This window comes from Cydia fagiglandana, chromosome 17 (genome assembly GCF_963556715.1).
Source record: "Cydia fagiglandana chromosome 17, ilCydFagi1.1, whole genome shotgun sequence".
In the NCBI taxonomy this organism is placed as follows: domain Eukaryota; kingdom Metazoa; phylum Arthropoda; class Insecta; order Lepidoptera; family Tortricidae; genus Cydia; species Cydia fagiglandana.
Genome location: NC_085948.1, coordinates 4,838,032 through 4,854,618, shown reverse-complemented (window position 1 = coordinate 4,854,618; position 16,587 = coordinate 4,838,032). Strand labels below are relative to the sequence as shown.

Genomic DNA, 16,587 nt, shown 5'->3' with positions numbered 1-16,587 from the left:
GTTCTTCCATTAATTGTAAATAAAATAAATAAATATGTCACCGCAATAAGAGACAGGTCAACTGGGCTAATGGTCACGTGCTGCAAACTTTCTTTAAATATATGATTTTATTTGTAACTCATAGATATATGATTTATTTTACAGGACCAGAAAGGATAGTAGTCTTGCCATTCTTCCACGCCTTTTCAGGTTACAACACAGTTTCTTTTGTGTGTGGAAAGGGAAAAAAAGCGTATTTCAAGCTTAAAGCTCATATCCTGCTGTAACGGAGGGCCTTCTTCTTCGTTACACTCTTGATAGAGTGGTCGTGGCCATTATGAAAACTTTTGAGCGACTCATTTAACGACACGTCGCCATTCCTCCCGTAGAGCTGCTTTCCGTAAGCATTCGCTTACTGTGACCGACACACTGATTTGGTTTGGTCAGTACATCTCATTAGAGATCTTCCCCTAGCCCTGTCACCTCCTACTCTTTCTTGCACAACTAGACGTTCTGTAGAGGTTCCGTCTCGACGAGACACGTGTCGAAAGAAGTTGAGTACCGAGTTTTGCCCGTAGAAAGCAACCGCTCTTTAATGCCAAGCTCCTCAATAATTGATGCTCAGTCCATGATATGCCCAGCATTCGTCCCCAGCACCACATCTCTAGTGCATTCACTTTCTGTTTTTCGGATGCCCTTAGTGTCCATGTGAGACATACAGCATACAGAAAAGTGGGAAATATGAGGGATCTGACAATCCTGGTTTTAGTGGTCCTTGTAATGTTCCGGAGGGATTTAAATACGGTAAACAAAACATCATTGAGCAGCCAATTTTGGAAAAAAATGTTATTGTCTTGTATGACAAGTAAGAGTCTTACAATATTAAATCTGAACAGATTTGAATTACGAGATGTGAATTGGTCCTTAGACATTATTTTGATACTATGCATTGTGTTACAGTGTTCGGATCAGGTACAAGTACAAGTGTAAAAGAGTGCCGAAAAGTACTTTTTACAAAAAATAATCTTCAGTTAGAGAATCTGCCTCCAATGGAAGATGCGCTACCTACGTAAACATATTCTCCGTGCAGTTTACCAAGGAGGCTATGTTTGGGGACAGATTATAGCCCCTCAGCAACAGCTTCCATGTCCTGCTGACTGGAGCTGGTCCAAACAAAATGGTTATTGGGAGCCCATATGTACAAGCCTACCTGCGGCGGCTGCTGCTTGTTTAGAGCTTATTCGTTGCCGCTGCAAAACAAAATGCGCAGAGAGGTGCAACTGCGTTAAGAAAAAACTAAAATGCACGGACCCATGGGCATATAGTGGCAATTGCGAACAATATATATCTTACTCGTATTTTAACCCGCATTTTAATCAAACATCTGCTTTGTTAATTTTATCACATTTATAATAACTCTATTGGCGAAAGTTTTCCCAACATCTATATTTATACGTTTAATTTATATTTGTATATATATCACGTCCAGAAGTAATTTTCTACAACCAGAAGAATAACAACTTATCAGAAACCATCGAAACATACTTAAAAATCCTAAACGCTGCATACCGCTCTTACAATGCAGGTACGCCGCGCGACACAAAACATTTTTTTTATCAGAGTTATGAAAAAAAAATGTTTAACAAGTTTACTATTCTATATAGTAGGATAACTGGGCTATTCACAGGTATTTTTTTTCTAGAGCAAATCCTCATAGTTTTAATTTTGTAGAGGATTTTCGAAAAAAAAAGTGAAAACATTTTTTTGGAATTTTTAATTTCTCGATTTTTTTGTATGGAAGAGTGAAAATTTAGTCACAGAAATGAATTTTTCATCCTCGAATTACATGAAAAAGACACCAAACTTGATATACTTGCTAGATGTATGCAGATATATAGCTTAGAGTGAGGCGCGCCGGAGCCACTTTTGCCCCCCCTCCCCTGCCCACCTGCTGGGTGGAACCTCTTGGCAACCGGGCTTAATCGGCTCAGATCATCCCCAGGAACACCTGTTCCAAGCGGTTTGCTTTGTCTCCAAAATGCAAGGTGGTGGACCTTAGAACCCCAGCTATACGTATTCCTTCCTCGTGAAAGGCATAATTTCAGCCTCGGATTATTGGCTACTTACTAAACTACCTACCTCGGCAGTGTAGTGTTATAAGTATTATACCTCATTACATGTCTGCATACTCTTTGTGTACCCTCTATGTGCTACTAATCTATGATGCTAGTATATAACACTTGTATTGGCCCATATATAGCAGTTGCAATAAACGTCCTAAAGGTAACGAGTCGTTTCAATTACTTCCCACATCGCATAGCGACCCTGCCAGAGTGCCTTTCATCCCTTGGTTAACAATCTACTATTATCAAGCAGATACGTCTTCGAAAAATCCATTACCATGATCCATTCCATAACTATGATCTAACGAGATTAAGTTCAACATAAATTATATCATATAACGTACATTCTAAATTTCAGATTCAATATATTATGATTTTGAGTATTCAGACATAGACCTAGATGTGGTGGCGAAAAGATATCCCGAGGTGCGTAAGGGCGGTTGGTACGTCCCGCCCAATGTTACCACGTTGCACAAAGTTGTTATCATAGTGCCATACAGGTTTGTACCATTCTTAAGGCCATTCCTCATTTAAAAGGGCCCACAGATTACCAGTTTGTCGGACGATATCAGCATGTCAGTTAAGGGGCCCATAGATTACCAGTACGCCGTTATGGACATGGAACGTTATATGTATAAGAACTTACATAATTTTTTAAACCCTGTTTTCGCGTCTAGGATAGCGTCGCGGATCCCTGAATTATGTCCACTTTCTCCGACACAAAAATAATGGAAACTGTCTTTCGAACTGAATGTGGTCTTAATATAGTCGCACCAATAAAAATCTGCAGCGGATTTGATAGTCCACGCAGTGTAAGTGTTATTTATAGGTCATAATTTCATAGAAGTTTGACGTTTAAAATGACACTTACTTGCATTACGTGGACTATCAAAATCGTTGCAGGCTTTTTACGGTCTAACTCTAGTTGTTTAGTATTAATTAAGTTTTGGTCTCTTAATATATCTTTCGTGTATTTTACAGGGATCGCCAAAAGCATCTGGCGATATTCATAAAGTACATGCATTCGTTTCTTATGAAGCAACAAATAGAATATGTAATTTTTATTATCGAACAAGCAGGTACGTATCAGTCATTGTCACCAATTTATCGTAACGCCAACCGAAAGGCAAGTTAATAGTGTATAGTGCGTCAAGCAAATCTTGTCAGTAGCAATGTAAAGCAAACTAAAAGTAGGGCAACACTCAAAGAGCAGTATTGCGCTAAGAAAAGCAGCAATGTACTAAAACGTAGTGGTTATATTCTCTTTGCATGTACATTGAACCAAAACTTTTTTCCGCGCGCCCTACGTAACGTCAATTCAAATAGTCATTCGCGGTTTATTAAAAAATTTTGAAATTGTTATTATGGACGGACCATTTAAAAGCGGTGTAAAAATGATGTTAATCAAAATTATTAACAAATATGAAGATCACAAAATAAAATTAGAAGCAGACTATGCCGTTAAACAAGAATGTATGAATAAAATCATTGCTTCCGCAGGTAGAGACGTCCTACTGGATTTTAATATTTTATTAGATTTCTTAGTTGTGGCACTGTAGGCTTTGTAGGAACCTTAGCATTGCTTAGGATTATGCAAATCTTATTTAATACAGGTTGTAATCGTCAAGTGTAGCCAGGCTATAATTCCGTAAATATAACAGATATCATGCAGAAAATTTCAAATTGATATCGAAAGTGCGTTACCTAATGAGTAAAATTACATTGATATATTTTTTTAATAAAAGCAGAAATCGTCCTATTACTGCAAATACCTATTAAGTGCAAAAATCGTGTTTTGAGATAATGACAATTGAATGTTTGGATGTTTTTTTCTATGTTAAAATATGAACAAATTTATACCGTATTTATAAATTCCTAAGCATAATTTTATCTAGTTTACTACCAAACCATGCAAAAGATTCAGGTTGTGTATAATTGACGATAAAAACAGAATTAAAATGAAATAGTCGCTCACTTAATAAGTAGGTTTTGCCTGTAGAAATACACTTTGGTATATATCCCTCAGGAATGCATATACACCTATATATCTATTAGATTCGGCTTTACTTTACTTAAAATGTATCTACTAGCCACAAAATAATAGTAAATACCCATAGGTTTGATTCATTCATTTGATATTTACCACTAGCTTTTCGGTGAAGGAAAACATCGTGAGGAAACCTGCATACATCTGCGAAGAAATTCAAAGGTGTCTGTGAAGTCCCCAATCCGCATTGGGCTAGCGTGGGGACTATAGCCCAAGCCCTCTCGTGCATGAGAGGAGGCCTGTGCTCAGCAGTGGGACGTATATAGGCTGAAATGATGATGATGATGACCCATAGGTTTTCGTGTTTTTTCGATTTAACTGAAAATCGACCAAAGTATAAGTGGTTTTACCTGTAAAAATATTGGAATTTCTCGTTGTAAGCACCATAATTTTACTGAATATTATAGATTGCAGTGTTTGGACTAAAGAAAATAGTTGTTAGCACGTAGTATTAATAGTTGTTGGTATTTGAAATGAATAAACTGAAATTTTATCAATGTATCTTGGTTATTTAATCATAAACTAATATGCTACAATAAAAGTTAGCAATCGTCTTCATCACTGCCGGATTCTAATGCTGCAACATCCGGAATTCGGTCAATAATATCATTTTCACAGTTAAGCGAGCGAAATCAACCATTATATTCTTCAGGAATGACTCCTTTATCGCAAAGACTGAGTAAGTCCTTTTTCTTTGCTGCAGAGATCGCCGGAGTTTTTATCCTACATTTTTTCTAAACCCTGACTAAGCTTGCTTCAGAAGTCGGAGGTTGGGATTCGTTGCGTTGGGGTACCTTGTCCTGTACCGAGAGCCAGATTCGGAGGTCGCCGTCTTGGCGAGATGTTGCCGCAGCCCTGGTACCAAAGTTCCAATAATCTGCAGATGTGTCTTAGTTAAAGTACATATATTTTTGGGTAAAGAATTTAAATACAATGAGTTTTACGGCCTCAAACGTTTAAGTGAAGCTATAATATTAAAAAATAAAAGCAAGGACTTCAATGGAAATAAAGACCTCTGGCTAAAGATAAAAAAAAATAATGCGTCAAAAGTGACTCAAAAATATGTGTACTTTAACTAAGACACATCTGCTAAATATTGGAACTTTGATACCAGGGCTGCGGCATCATCTCGCAAGACGGCGACTTCCTAATAAGAGTAATAAGGTACCAACGCAACGAATTCTGTGGAACCACCTCCGACTTCTGAAGCATTTCTTAGTTAAGGTTTAGAAAAAAAATGTACGATTAACCCTCGGCGATCTCTGCAGCAAGGAAAGTGTTCTTTTGGTACTGTAGACTACAGTTTACGTTTTAATTGTTAAGTACTACATAAATATATATGTTATAAAGAAATTATGTACCGCTTTGTGATTGATTTGCATGAAATATCTCGGTAACTTACCTACAGCTAGTTGGTAGAAGTTACATATTTGAAATATTAATCTACCTATGACTTATCGATAACAGATTTATTGATAAGTCATAGGTAGATTTTCATTTTCTCAAACACTCGTTTTTGCCACAAAAACTTCTATATCTGTTGATAAAATTTCAGTTTATTGATTTTAAATACCAATAAATTATTACTACGTGCTAACAACTACCTACTTTCTTTAGTGAAAATACTGTAATCAGTAATATTTAGTAATATTATGGAGCTTACAATAAGAAATACCAATATTCTTTACAGGTAAAACCACTTATACTTTGGTCGATTTTCAGTTAGCTACTATGCGAAGCTAGTATTAAGCGCACTTAGTAGGGTCTGCCTGTACAACTACATGTTAACATTGGAATAAAGTTACATGCAAAACCTATTATGGCACTGTACTTTTTTTTGACAGAAAGATATTGCAGTTTAATGAATACGTAGATCTTCAGACAAAACAATATAAAGATGTTAAGTACATTTTAGCTTGGCATAAAATTAATAATTTGCTGGTTAATCTTTTACGCAAATACCAAATATGTATATATAGAAGCTACTTTTAGAATATACAACGGTTATAATTTCATAAAATTATTATGCAAAAACACGTTAAAACCTGGTAACAGTTATTACTTGTAGGAGAACACATGAATCATTGTGTTATCATACACATACCAATTTCTTCCAGTACATAATGCTACCAAATCATCAATATGTTGCCTTACGCTCAAGCTATCTTCGGAACGAAAGGTAGTATCAAAAAATGGGTTTTACCAGTTTGTAGAGCTTGAAAAATTAATTCTAAAGGTCTAATAAAATCACTTTCGTCATAAAGTCACTTAATAGGTATTTGCAGTAATAGGACGAAATATCCCAAACATTAACTTCAAACCTTCCCATACATTTAGTACGACGACTCACCCCTCAAAGAACGTTGGTGTCGTAAGAGATAAAACTGCTTGAGATTCATTATTTGCGATAATAAACTGTAATAAAATAATAAAACTACTGTTTATGAAATAATAAATCTAACATTTATTTTTTAATTACACCGCAAAGTTCATTTAGAAATATTTAAGGGGGGCCGTCAATGTATCGCACAAGAATTGCGTCATTTCGAGAAAATACTGTAAACAAAAAATGTACTTCCTTAAAAAATAACTGTTAGATTTTATTTAGTTCATAAACGGTAGTTTTATTATTTTATTTTATTTTATTGCAGTTTTATTATTATCGCAAATAATGAATCTCAAGCAGTTTTGTCTCTTACGACACCGACGTTCTTTGAGGGGCGACTGGCGAGTCGTCGTACTAAATGTATGGGAGGGTTTGAAGTTAATGTTTGGGATATTTCTGCTTTTATTTAAAAAAAGTTATTAATGTAATTTTACTCATTGGGTAACGCACTTTCGATATCAATTTGAAGTTTTCTGATATCTGTTATATTTCCGGAATTATAGCCTGGCTACACTTAACGAATACACCCTGTATATACGATGTAACATGAGGAAACCGAATAATTTTAACCACGCATTTCTGAGGTCAAAAGAAGTAAAAAATGTAATATGAGTTAAGGTCAATTCCGCCAAAAAAAATTTTTTTTTGTTTTGTTTTTTTGACGTTTTTGAATGTATTTGTACTTAATAAATAAATGTTATTGGTAAACTTGTCACTTAAAATTGTTTTTTACATTTTTTTTTCGTAAAACCCACTTTTTGCAAAGTGTTACTTGTCACTTTTTGACATCTATCGATAAGGATATTTAGACTACGTCCCATAGCAGCAACATCACCATCAAAAAGGCCTTTTACTCTATGTAACAATAAAAACTTGTTTTTTTTTAATTACTAATATCTCTGAAACTAGGCGGATTTCAAAAAGTTTATAGGTCATTTTTGTCTCTAAATATGATCAGGAATACGCTGTTAAAATTATTCGGTTTACTCATGTTACACCGTCTATTGGTATTTAATGGTGACAGCCATAGACTAGGAATCCTCTAGACGTAGTTTAGAGCAATTATTTCATGCAACCGATGCTGCCAAAAATGCGGGGGTGCGCGGGACGAGGTGAGCGAAGTCCCGTGCTGTGATTGGTCCGTTCAAACGACGAACGAGTTCACGGACGTCACACAAAGACACTTTTGACTCGAACATGGAGTAAAATTACCGTATGCGTGGCAGCGGGGGTAGCGCGACTATGCTCAGTCTAGAGGATGTTTTGTCTGTGGTGACAGCAGAAATATCTCTTGAAATAGAAACGAATCAGAATGTAAACAAACAAGATGATGGCTGTCATTCACGATCCACATTCCACAGATAAAACACAGATGACACGCGATTTACGAATTATTCAAACACAGCGTTGCTAACCCGCGATTGTTCAAATTTACCGCCGTTTGCTACTGACAAGATTTGCTCGACCTAGTATATATGTACAAATGAATATGTATATGTCGCAGTCAAAAGTGTGAACTGGTCAAAAGAACTTTTAACCGACAAAAACAGGCAAAACTGCTTTTGACTGAGCATGATGGTCAAAAGTAGTTTTACCTGAAAATCATTGGTTAATAGTAATTGTGACTGTTACTAGAGTCTGGCTAGCCAAATTTTGTTGACAAATATTTTCTTGTTGTATCACCAATTGTCTATGCTTTTAGAAAAAGTTAAAAGTCTATTGTCAATTTATGTCATTCATTCAAATTGTTCACGGTTTATAAGGCGTTTATTTTAAATAATACTTAAATATTATTAATAATGACTATACCGAGCGTGGTCCGCAAACTATTATTTAAGCTCGTAAATAATTACGACAATGTTCGAAGTCGACGTGAAGCGTTTTATAACGAAAAACTGCAATGTTTACATGTCGTAAACAATTTAGTAGGTTGGTGCTCTATTAATATTTTGATACTTTAAGTACTAGTTCCAACATTTCCCTATAACTTTGATTAAGTATGTGAATTTATTAATACTTGAACCTCATAAACAGGACAAGTGTGTAAAAAAACGCATAAACTAGAAGTTCTGGAAAATATCAATAAAATCAAAATATTGGAACGTAAACTTATGTGTTTGTCGTTGATTGTACTTTAAATAGTGGTAGAAATTATGTGAGCTGACTTTGAGTGCACGTCAACGTATATTTAACTTATTTCCTTAGGTACCTTACGTATGCACAGAAAATAAAAAATATTTTCTAGTATCAAAACTATAATTCCTACTACACACAGTGTGACCCGCCCAAGATTTTTTGAATTTCCCGCCAAAACTTTGGGTAATATTTCAGTAGCCAGACTCTATCAGTCAAAAGTACTTGCACTTGTAGGTAGGTTAGGGTTATTTTTTTTGCTACGCCCAAAAAACGAAACTGTTCCCAGAGATAGGTAGGTTAGGGTTATTTTTTTTTGCTACGCCCTAAAAACGAAACTGCTGCCAGAAATAGGTATGATTTTCAGGTAAAACTACTTTTGACCAACATGCTCAGTCAAAAGCAGTGTTGCCTGTTTTTGTCGGTCAAAAGTTCTTTTGACCAGTTCACACTTTTGACTGCAACATATATAAATATTAATGGTTGGGATGTTTAACCCCTGCTGATGATTTCTCTCAAGTCAATCATGGCCACCATCACCAGGAACGCGTCCCTTCAACCGCGGCCAGCTCTTGAACGTAGGATTTTTGGAGAGTCAGAAGATGGGCAGCTGGGAGTGCTTCGTCTTCCACGATGTGGACTTGCTGCCGCTGGATGGGCGGAACCTGTACCAGTGCGACAAGCAGCCTCGACACATGTCTGCTGCCATCGATGCATTCGGTTTCGAGTGAAGTGATAATTATTATTTGCTTACCTATCGTTGCTGTGGCGACCGAATCAGCTTTCCGTACTACTAAATACCAAAACAACTACAGCAGAATCTAAATTTCCAGTGAAGTTTAAACTCCACTAACTAGACCAAAAAGAGTTCCTATTCAACGATAACATAAAATTAGCTAAAGAACATCGAACCGACCGGTAAGGATCATTAATTGTCATTTTGACAAAAGCCAAAGTTCGCTACGTCAGCTACTTAAGAGCCCATGAATGATATTCGAACTGACCAATATTCTGTGGCCGCAATCGAAACTAGATCGGAGGACGATGCATTTTTTGATATAGGAGGCAAACAAGCAGACGAATAGCCTGATTATAAGCAATTGCCGTCGCCCATGGGGGTGTCCAACACCAGAGGGGGTTGTAAGTACGTTGCCGAACTTTAAGATGCTTTTCTTGAAGGTTTGAAGGTCGGATCATATCGGTACTGAAATACAGTAGACGACAATTCATTCCACAGTGAAGTTTACCTGTGTGAGGCAGGAAGCTTCTGGAAGAACTCATAGTTGAGGACTACCAAGTGGGGTCCCTTTGTTTCCCATAAAGTTTTAAGTCATAATGTATTGTTTGTCATATTATTTTATTTTTTTTATTTATTTTAATCTTTATTGCACAATATAACAAATAAAGTACAAATGGCGGACTTAATGCCTAAAGGCATTCTCTACCAGTCAACCACCAGGCTAAACAGAAACAGTAGTAGGTGCAGGCATTAAACAAAAAAAAAAAACGCAGAATAGGTAACTTAAGACAAAAAAAAAATAGCGATATATAATACATACTAACGAAAATAAACTTACATATACATACTATAATTAAATAAACTTACATATATATTACTTTATGTACCCAGTGCAAAGAATACTATGCCTACGATGGACAATTAACCAGTGAGTTTGTAGAAGAAATGCTTACGTAACATGCGCTTAAACGAAAGCTTGGTTTGAGCCTGTCTGATATTGAGTGGGAGATCATTCCAAAGCCGGATCGCCTGAACGGTGAAGGAGTTAGAGATAAAACCGGTACGATGAGAAGGAAAAGAAAGCTTGAGACTGCGGGACTCACGAAGGGTGCAACCTGCTCGGGCGGTAATAAAATGAAATTTGGATCTAAGATAGTCTGGCGCATTTGGATCAAATAAGATAGTGTATAGTGTGCACAGAATACGTGACGACCTCCGTTCACGAATAGGGAGCCAGTTAAGTCGACGGCGATATGCAGATATGTGATCATATTTACGGAGTCCGAAAATAAATCTGATGCTGTTATTAAGAAGCCGATCCAGCTTGCTCAGAGAGACTTCTGTGATATTCGCGTAACACACATCAGCATAGTCTATAATAGGTAACACAAGAGCCTGAACAAGGAGAACCTTGGTGCCAGTCGGAAGGAAATTTTTAAGCCGGTATAGGGCTCTAAGGGTGTTAGTGACCCGACGACAAACGTCAGACACCTGTGGTTCCCAAGTCAGGCCGCTATCAAGAATCAACCCCAGGTTTCTCACTTGCGATGACAGCGGCACAGGAATGTCTTCGTACACGATAGGAGACAAGTGAGTGAGGTCAGCTACGGCGAGTAAACGGGGGCTACCCAGTACAATCGCCTGACATTTGGACGGATTTACAGAAATGCCGAAACAACGGGACCAAACAGAGATACGATTCAAATCCTCGTTGATTTTTGCTATGGCACAATCCAGATCGTTAATGCTACTGTGGGTGTACAATTGCAGGTCATCGGCGTAAAGATGGTAAGAGCATGAAATATGAGATGCAATTAAGTTAATAAAAACGGAAAAAAGAAGAGGAGAGAGTATGCCGCCCTGCGGAACACCGGACGTGAGGTCACACCAGTCGGAAAGAGAGGAACTATCTACGCGAACCATCTGACGTCGATCTCGAAGATATGAGGCGAACCATTTAGCCGTTGATGACGTGATACTTAAGTGGTTCAATGCGGCTAACAAGAGGTCATGGTTGACTGCATTGAATGCGTTTGAGAAGTCGATCAGTACCAAAACCGTCAGCTGCGTAGATTCCATAGCTAGCCCCACATCCTCAACGATCTTAAGCAATGCCGTGGTAGTGCTGTGACCTGGACGAAAACCTGATTGAAATGGAGTGAGAACAAGGTTGGAGTAGATATGAGCTGATAATTGTTTGTGTACTATAGCTTCCAAGACTTTCGACAAAAAAGGGAGAATAGAGATGGGACGGAAATCTTTTAATGAACTGGGATTAGAAACTTTTGGTAAAGGAATGACATGTGCTTTACGCCACAAGGACGGAAAAACCCCAGTTGACAGTGAGAAGTTTATAACGTGGGTTATAATTGGAAGAATACATTCCAAGATACATGTTAACATAAGTCTACTAACCTCGTCGTGGCCAACAGCATTGGACTTGATAGAGCTAATAACTTTAGCAACCTCATCATCAGTGGCCAAGGTAAACGAGAAAATTGTATTAGAGGGGCAGAGCAGGGCGGAAATGAGAGAGAGACTATGAGATTTAGTGACAGGATCTAATATGGTCGATTTAGAAAAGTGGGAGTTCAGGTCATTTAAAGGAAAAGTGGAGAAGGACATGGCCTGCAGACTCTGTTTTTTACCAACACCGATAGAATTCAAAAATTTCCAAGTTTCCTTAGGCGATGATGGAACGATGTTATTGAAGATATGTTTTCGCTTCGCTGCTCTCACCACTTGATTACACCGATTCCTTGCCATCTTAAACAGGTGCCAATTTTCCTCGGAACGATATATATTATCGTTAGTCATAAAACTGAAACCGTTAAGTTTTCAGGATTTTCGTAAGGTTATTCTGTAGGTAGTTTAGGTTAGGTTAGGTTTGTTTTATGGCAATCCTGAAAAGTTACGCGTTTCTGAGAAAAATCAATTATGACTTACGAAAATTCGGACAAACAATATATTATGACTTAAAACTATTTGGGAAACAATAGAGACCCCTACCAAGTATCTAAGTGGTGAATACCTATGGAATTATTGTCGCGTTAATATTGTAGAGCGCAGGTGGAAAGAGATGGTAGGGATTAATCAGAATATCAGTAGCGGATTTGCAGTAATGGCTGCACTAGGCCCCAGGCCTTGTGGTAACTATTAGTCGCTCCTTTTTCAGCACCCATCATACAATATAGACTGCCGCCTCCCTTCGCCCCTAATATCTTGCTGCCCTAGGCACGGGTGCAGAATATTCGTCGAAGCACGCCACGCCATGGTTTCCTTTCAATCAGTTTCATTATTAAATGTGCCTACTTACTATTCTGTATCTGTTGCCGCCTGCCGGTGCGTCATATTTGGGACAATATGCACTAATTTTGGTCTCGCTTTCAGGCTACCATATAATAATTTATTGGGCGGTGTGTTAGCTATGACGTTGGAGCTGCTTCAGAAAGTCAACGGGTTCTCCAAACGATACTGGGGCTGGGGCGGCGAGGATGACGATATGTTTCACAGGTCAGTATTTCTCGTAATAACAGGGAAACGCACTAGGTCTTGAGTAAACGATTTATTCTGAACTGGATACACGACAATGCATAGCCCGACGCTACCGTCCCTTTCGCGGGAATCCATCTTGACAGAGAGTGGCTCGACGACATACGCTGTTAGTTCGGGCACGTTCAAAACCCCGCTAACAGTATACTTACATTTTAATATAGGCGTACCCACGGTTGGGCAAGGTGTGGCAGTTGTTCCACCCTGCTCTCACCATAAGCTAAGAATTTCTGTTTCCACCGTACCCTGTTACAACTTACTCAGTCTCCCCTACTTCTGCCCCACCCTTTAATAAATGCTGGGAACGCCCATGCATTTTGACATACATACATATAATCACGCCTATTTCCCGGAGGGGTAGGCAGAGACCACAGATTTCCACTTGCTACGATCCTGACATACCTCTTTCGCTTCCTTCACTTTCATAACATTCCTCATACACGCTCGCTGGTTTAGGGTGCTCTTGACCTGGCCTTTCTTCAGGTTTTCCCCAATCTGATTAGAGAAAGACCGCCGAGGTCTACCCCTTCCAACTCCAACTTCCACTTCTCCATACATACATACTTACATTACATACATACATACATACATATTGTTTATGAACCTTTTGAACGCCAAACGGCGCATCCATTTGCCGTGCCACTGACGCCACGGGGAATTTAGTTTTGTGAAAAATAATGCCAACCTAAAAGTGGGGTGTTTTTCAGAAGGTAGATTTTCATCAAAAAAAGAACAGCGTCAAATGCAATCTTTAGCGTCGTTCTCACGATTTTGCGTTGACGTCAATTGCCGTCTGTGGCGTTCAAAAGGTTAAGGAACTTTAGGATTAAGTATGCCCAATTCGTTCACAATACGTTCTATACCTTCTAATTCCCATTCTTACAGGTTATGGATGATGGGTTACCGTATCACACGTTACAATATGTCCGTAGCGCGGTATATTATGCTCGGCCACTCGAAAGCAGTGCGCAACCCAAGAAGGTTAGAAGACAAACGAAATTTTGGCCAACCACTTATAGTCTGGCCAACACAACTTAGACCCAGAGACCAGTGTAAAATGGCATATTACAAGGGTGTCGGCATGTTATTCCCAGTTTTTCCGATTGTATTAACCTCCTGAGATTATAAATGTTAATAATGTACATATTCGAGCAACCTAATTTGAACCTTTCATGAAGTCATGCATTTCTTTTGTTTCATTGCTTTTTAAAACAAACGAAATTCGTTCTAAGTTACTTACTTGTACAGAATATATAAGGTTTAAATTAAAAAATTGAAATCTTTATATACAGTGTGGAAAGTTAAGTCGGGACCTGTAGGGAAACTACCTTAAATCCTTAAGCTGGCTCATTTTACTTAAAGGAGACATTCCTTTATTTTGAAAAAGAAATAAAACTGCATTCACAGTATTTTTCTTTTTTTCTTCAATTTGGCTTGTCTAAAAACAATTTTGGGTACTGAATATTAGATTTTCTGGATATTTTGTACGACAGACGAGTGTAAGACCTAATGTTTCTTGGAGAAATGTTATCATTAACATTAACTGTATCGACTAGTGGAATAAAATTGCGGGTTTTTGTTTTTTGGAATTTTAAATCGGTTCGAGTCCCGGGCGAGGCAATCGAGTTTTAGAAAATCTTTGAATGCAGTTTTGTTTCTTTTTAAAAATAAAGGAATGTCTCCTTTAAGTAAAATGAGCCAGCTTAAGGATTTAAGGTAGTTTCCCTCCAGGGCCCGACTTGTCTTTCCACACTATATGGTGGATCTTAGAAGGTTAAGCGAGTCCTACTCATTGACTGATATCAGTAAGGCCTGACTTATATAAGTTAATGGTTCTACTGCGTTTGTTTATGTTTCCAGAGAGGATATCTTACGAGGAACGAAAAACATAGTCAAGATGGACGGAATATCGTCACAAGAATACGTGGTTATTAAGAGAAACTTTCACCCACTGTACACGCACATCATTGTGGACATCGACCGGTCCAGATACCGTCAGATGTTGAAGAGAATTTAGAAATATTAAGAATATATTAATAAATATATGTATATAAATTTATTTTTATTTAATACAATTATATATCTGGGAACATTTTACTCAGATCAACTTAGACCCAAACTAAGCAAAGCTATGGATAGCTTATGGATAGCTATGGATGCTAGGCGACGATATACATGATTGTGAACCCGTTAGTTTATAATCTAACGTAGGTTAGGTTAGGTTAGATTGTAATTTAAAGTTTATAATTTACCTAGCGATATTATAAACTAAAGAGTGTTTACAATTTTACCGTGACTAATACAGTAACTACCTAATACTCACTAGAATCAAATTCAACTTCAAAGGAGGGTGGGCAAATTGGCCTATATGACCAATAAGAGCTATATGCCCCTGGATAGCTTATTCTAAGCTCTAAAACTTTTAATGACAGGTAGTCCCAAATCTTTATGTGAAAAAAGTTATCGTCTCAGCAAGTAGTGTGAGTTAAAACGTGAACGTATAGTTTTTTTTCGATACTAAGTTCCTGTGTCGCAGATCAGGAAAGTTTTGTTATTGTCGATCCCATCAAAAACATAAATGTAAAAAAGGAGAGCCAAGTTCAATACAAAAATTATGCTTAAAAAAATTATACGACACACCGTTGGCCGGTTGTTTTGTTTAGCGCGTATTACAAGTTTTTTGTATGGGGACACCACTTATATTTTGAGTTAACTTTATTTTTATATTTCTTTTATATAGAAAATATAATAATACATATATTGGGATAGTTTCAAGTATCTGCTTGTAACGAATCCAATACTACAATTTAAAAATATTTTTTTGTATGGGGACCCCCCCCCCTATTTTTTAATTTTTTTGTATATTTAGATTTTTTCCTACGCTCACACACAATAACCGAGCTGGATTCCAAATTTCATCCTTCTAGGTTATCTGGAAGTAGGTTAGGTTTAGATACTATAAGTCAGTCAGTCAGTCTTAAAATTTACGACTTTTTGACCTTCATATCTTTTTAACCGTTTGAGCTAACTTCACGAAATTTGGGCTTCTGGATGTTCTTTTGGATATAATTAAACACACGTAGTTTTATGTGTTTACGTTAAAGAGGTTTTGAGTTATAGAAGGGTCGAAAGTGGCACCAAGTGGTTCGTGTAATAATACACTCGGCGCTGGCTAGCCAGTTCCTTTGCTTGAACTTGGCTTGACACGCTGCCGCGTGTCTAGATCATTTTGTGTTACAATATTTTAGTTTTTTATTCGTTTTCTTACGTTTTGTTTGTGTCAAAAAAAAATTTAAATTTGACAAGTCTCGCCATACAAAAAAATTGAGTATATAAAAAAACCTTTCGGATAGTATGTCACTTATTCTTATTGGTTCATGGGCCAGTTACAGTGTCCATACAAAGATTTGTATGGACACTGTAACTGCTCACCCTCCTTTAGGTGTGTTTTATATGGTTTTTCCATAGACTTATAATATATATAGACGGGGTCTCAGCGAGCTGTCGCCAGCCACTTTTGTTTAGTGTACGATTAACAATTTAACACCACCTTGCTGTAGCCATGTCGATAAAGTCATATCGATAAACTATCGTCATTTTTTACGATATCTAAAATGAACAAAAACGC

The 16,587-nt window shown here is 37.5% G+C and overlaps 1 protein-coding gene across 1 annotated transcript; it reads left to right on the top strand.

Annotated features, from left to right (window-relative positions):
* Window positions 1-2,481: 2,481 nt before the first annotated feature.
* On the top strand, window positions 2,482-14,976 carry LOC134672829 (beta-1,4-N-acetylgalactosaminyltransferase bre-4-like). Its single transcript, XM_063530784.1, has 6 exons — window positions 2,482-2,602; window positions 3,084-3,181; window positions 9,212-9,395; window positions 12,798-12,920; window positions 13,845-13,940; window positions 14,820-14,976. The coding sequence occupies exons 2-6, from the start codon at window positions 3,121-3,123 to the stop codon at window positions 14,974-14,976; spliced, it is 621 nt and encodes a 206-aa protein (XP_063386854.1). The 5' UTR covers window positions 2,482-2,602; window positions 3,084-3,120.
* Window positions 14,977-16,587: the final 1,611 nt, after the last annotated feature.

Coding starts and splice junctions, on each gene's coding strand:
- LOC134672829 (XM_063530784.1), top strand. CDS start 3,121: ATGCATTCGTTTCTTATGAAGCAACAAATAGAATATGTAATTTTTATT. Junction 3,182..9,211: donor TTTTATTATCGAACAAGCAG/GTACGTATCAGT, acceptor CACCATCACCAG/GAACGCGTCCCTTCAACCGC. Junction 9,396..12,797: donor ATCGATGCATTCGGTTTCGA/GTGAAGTGATAA, acceptor TCTCGCTTTCAG/GCTACCATATAATAATTTAT.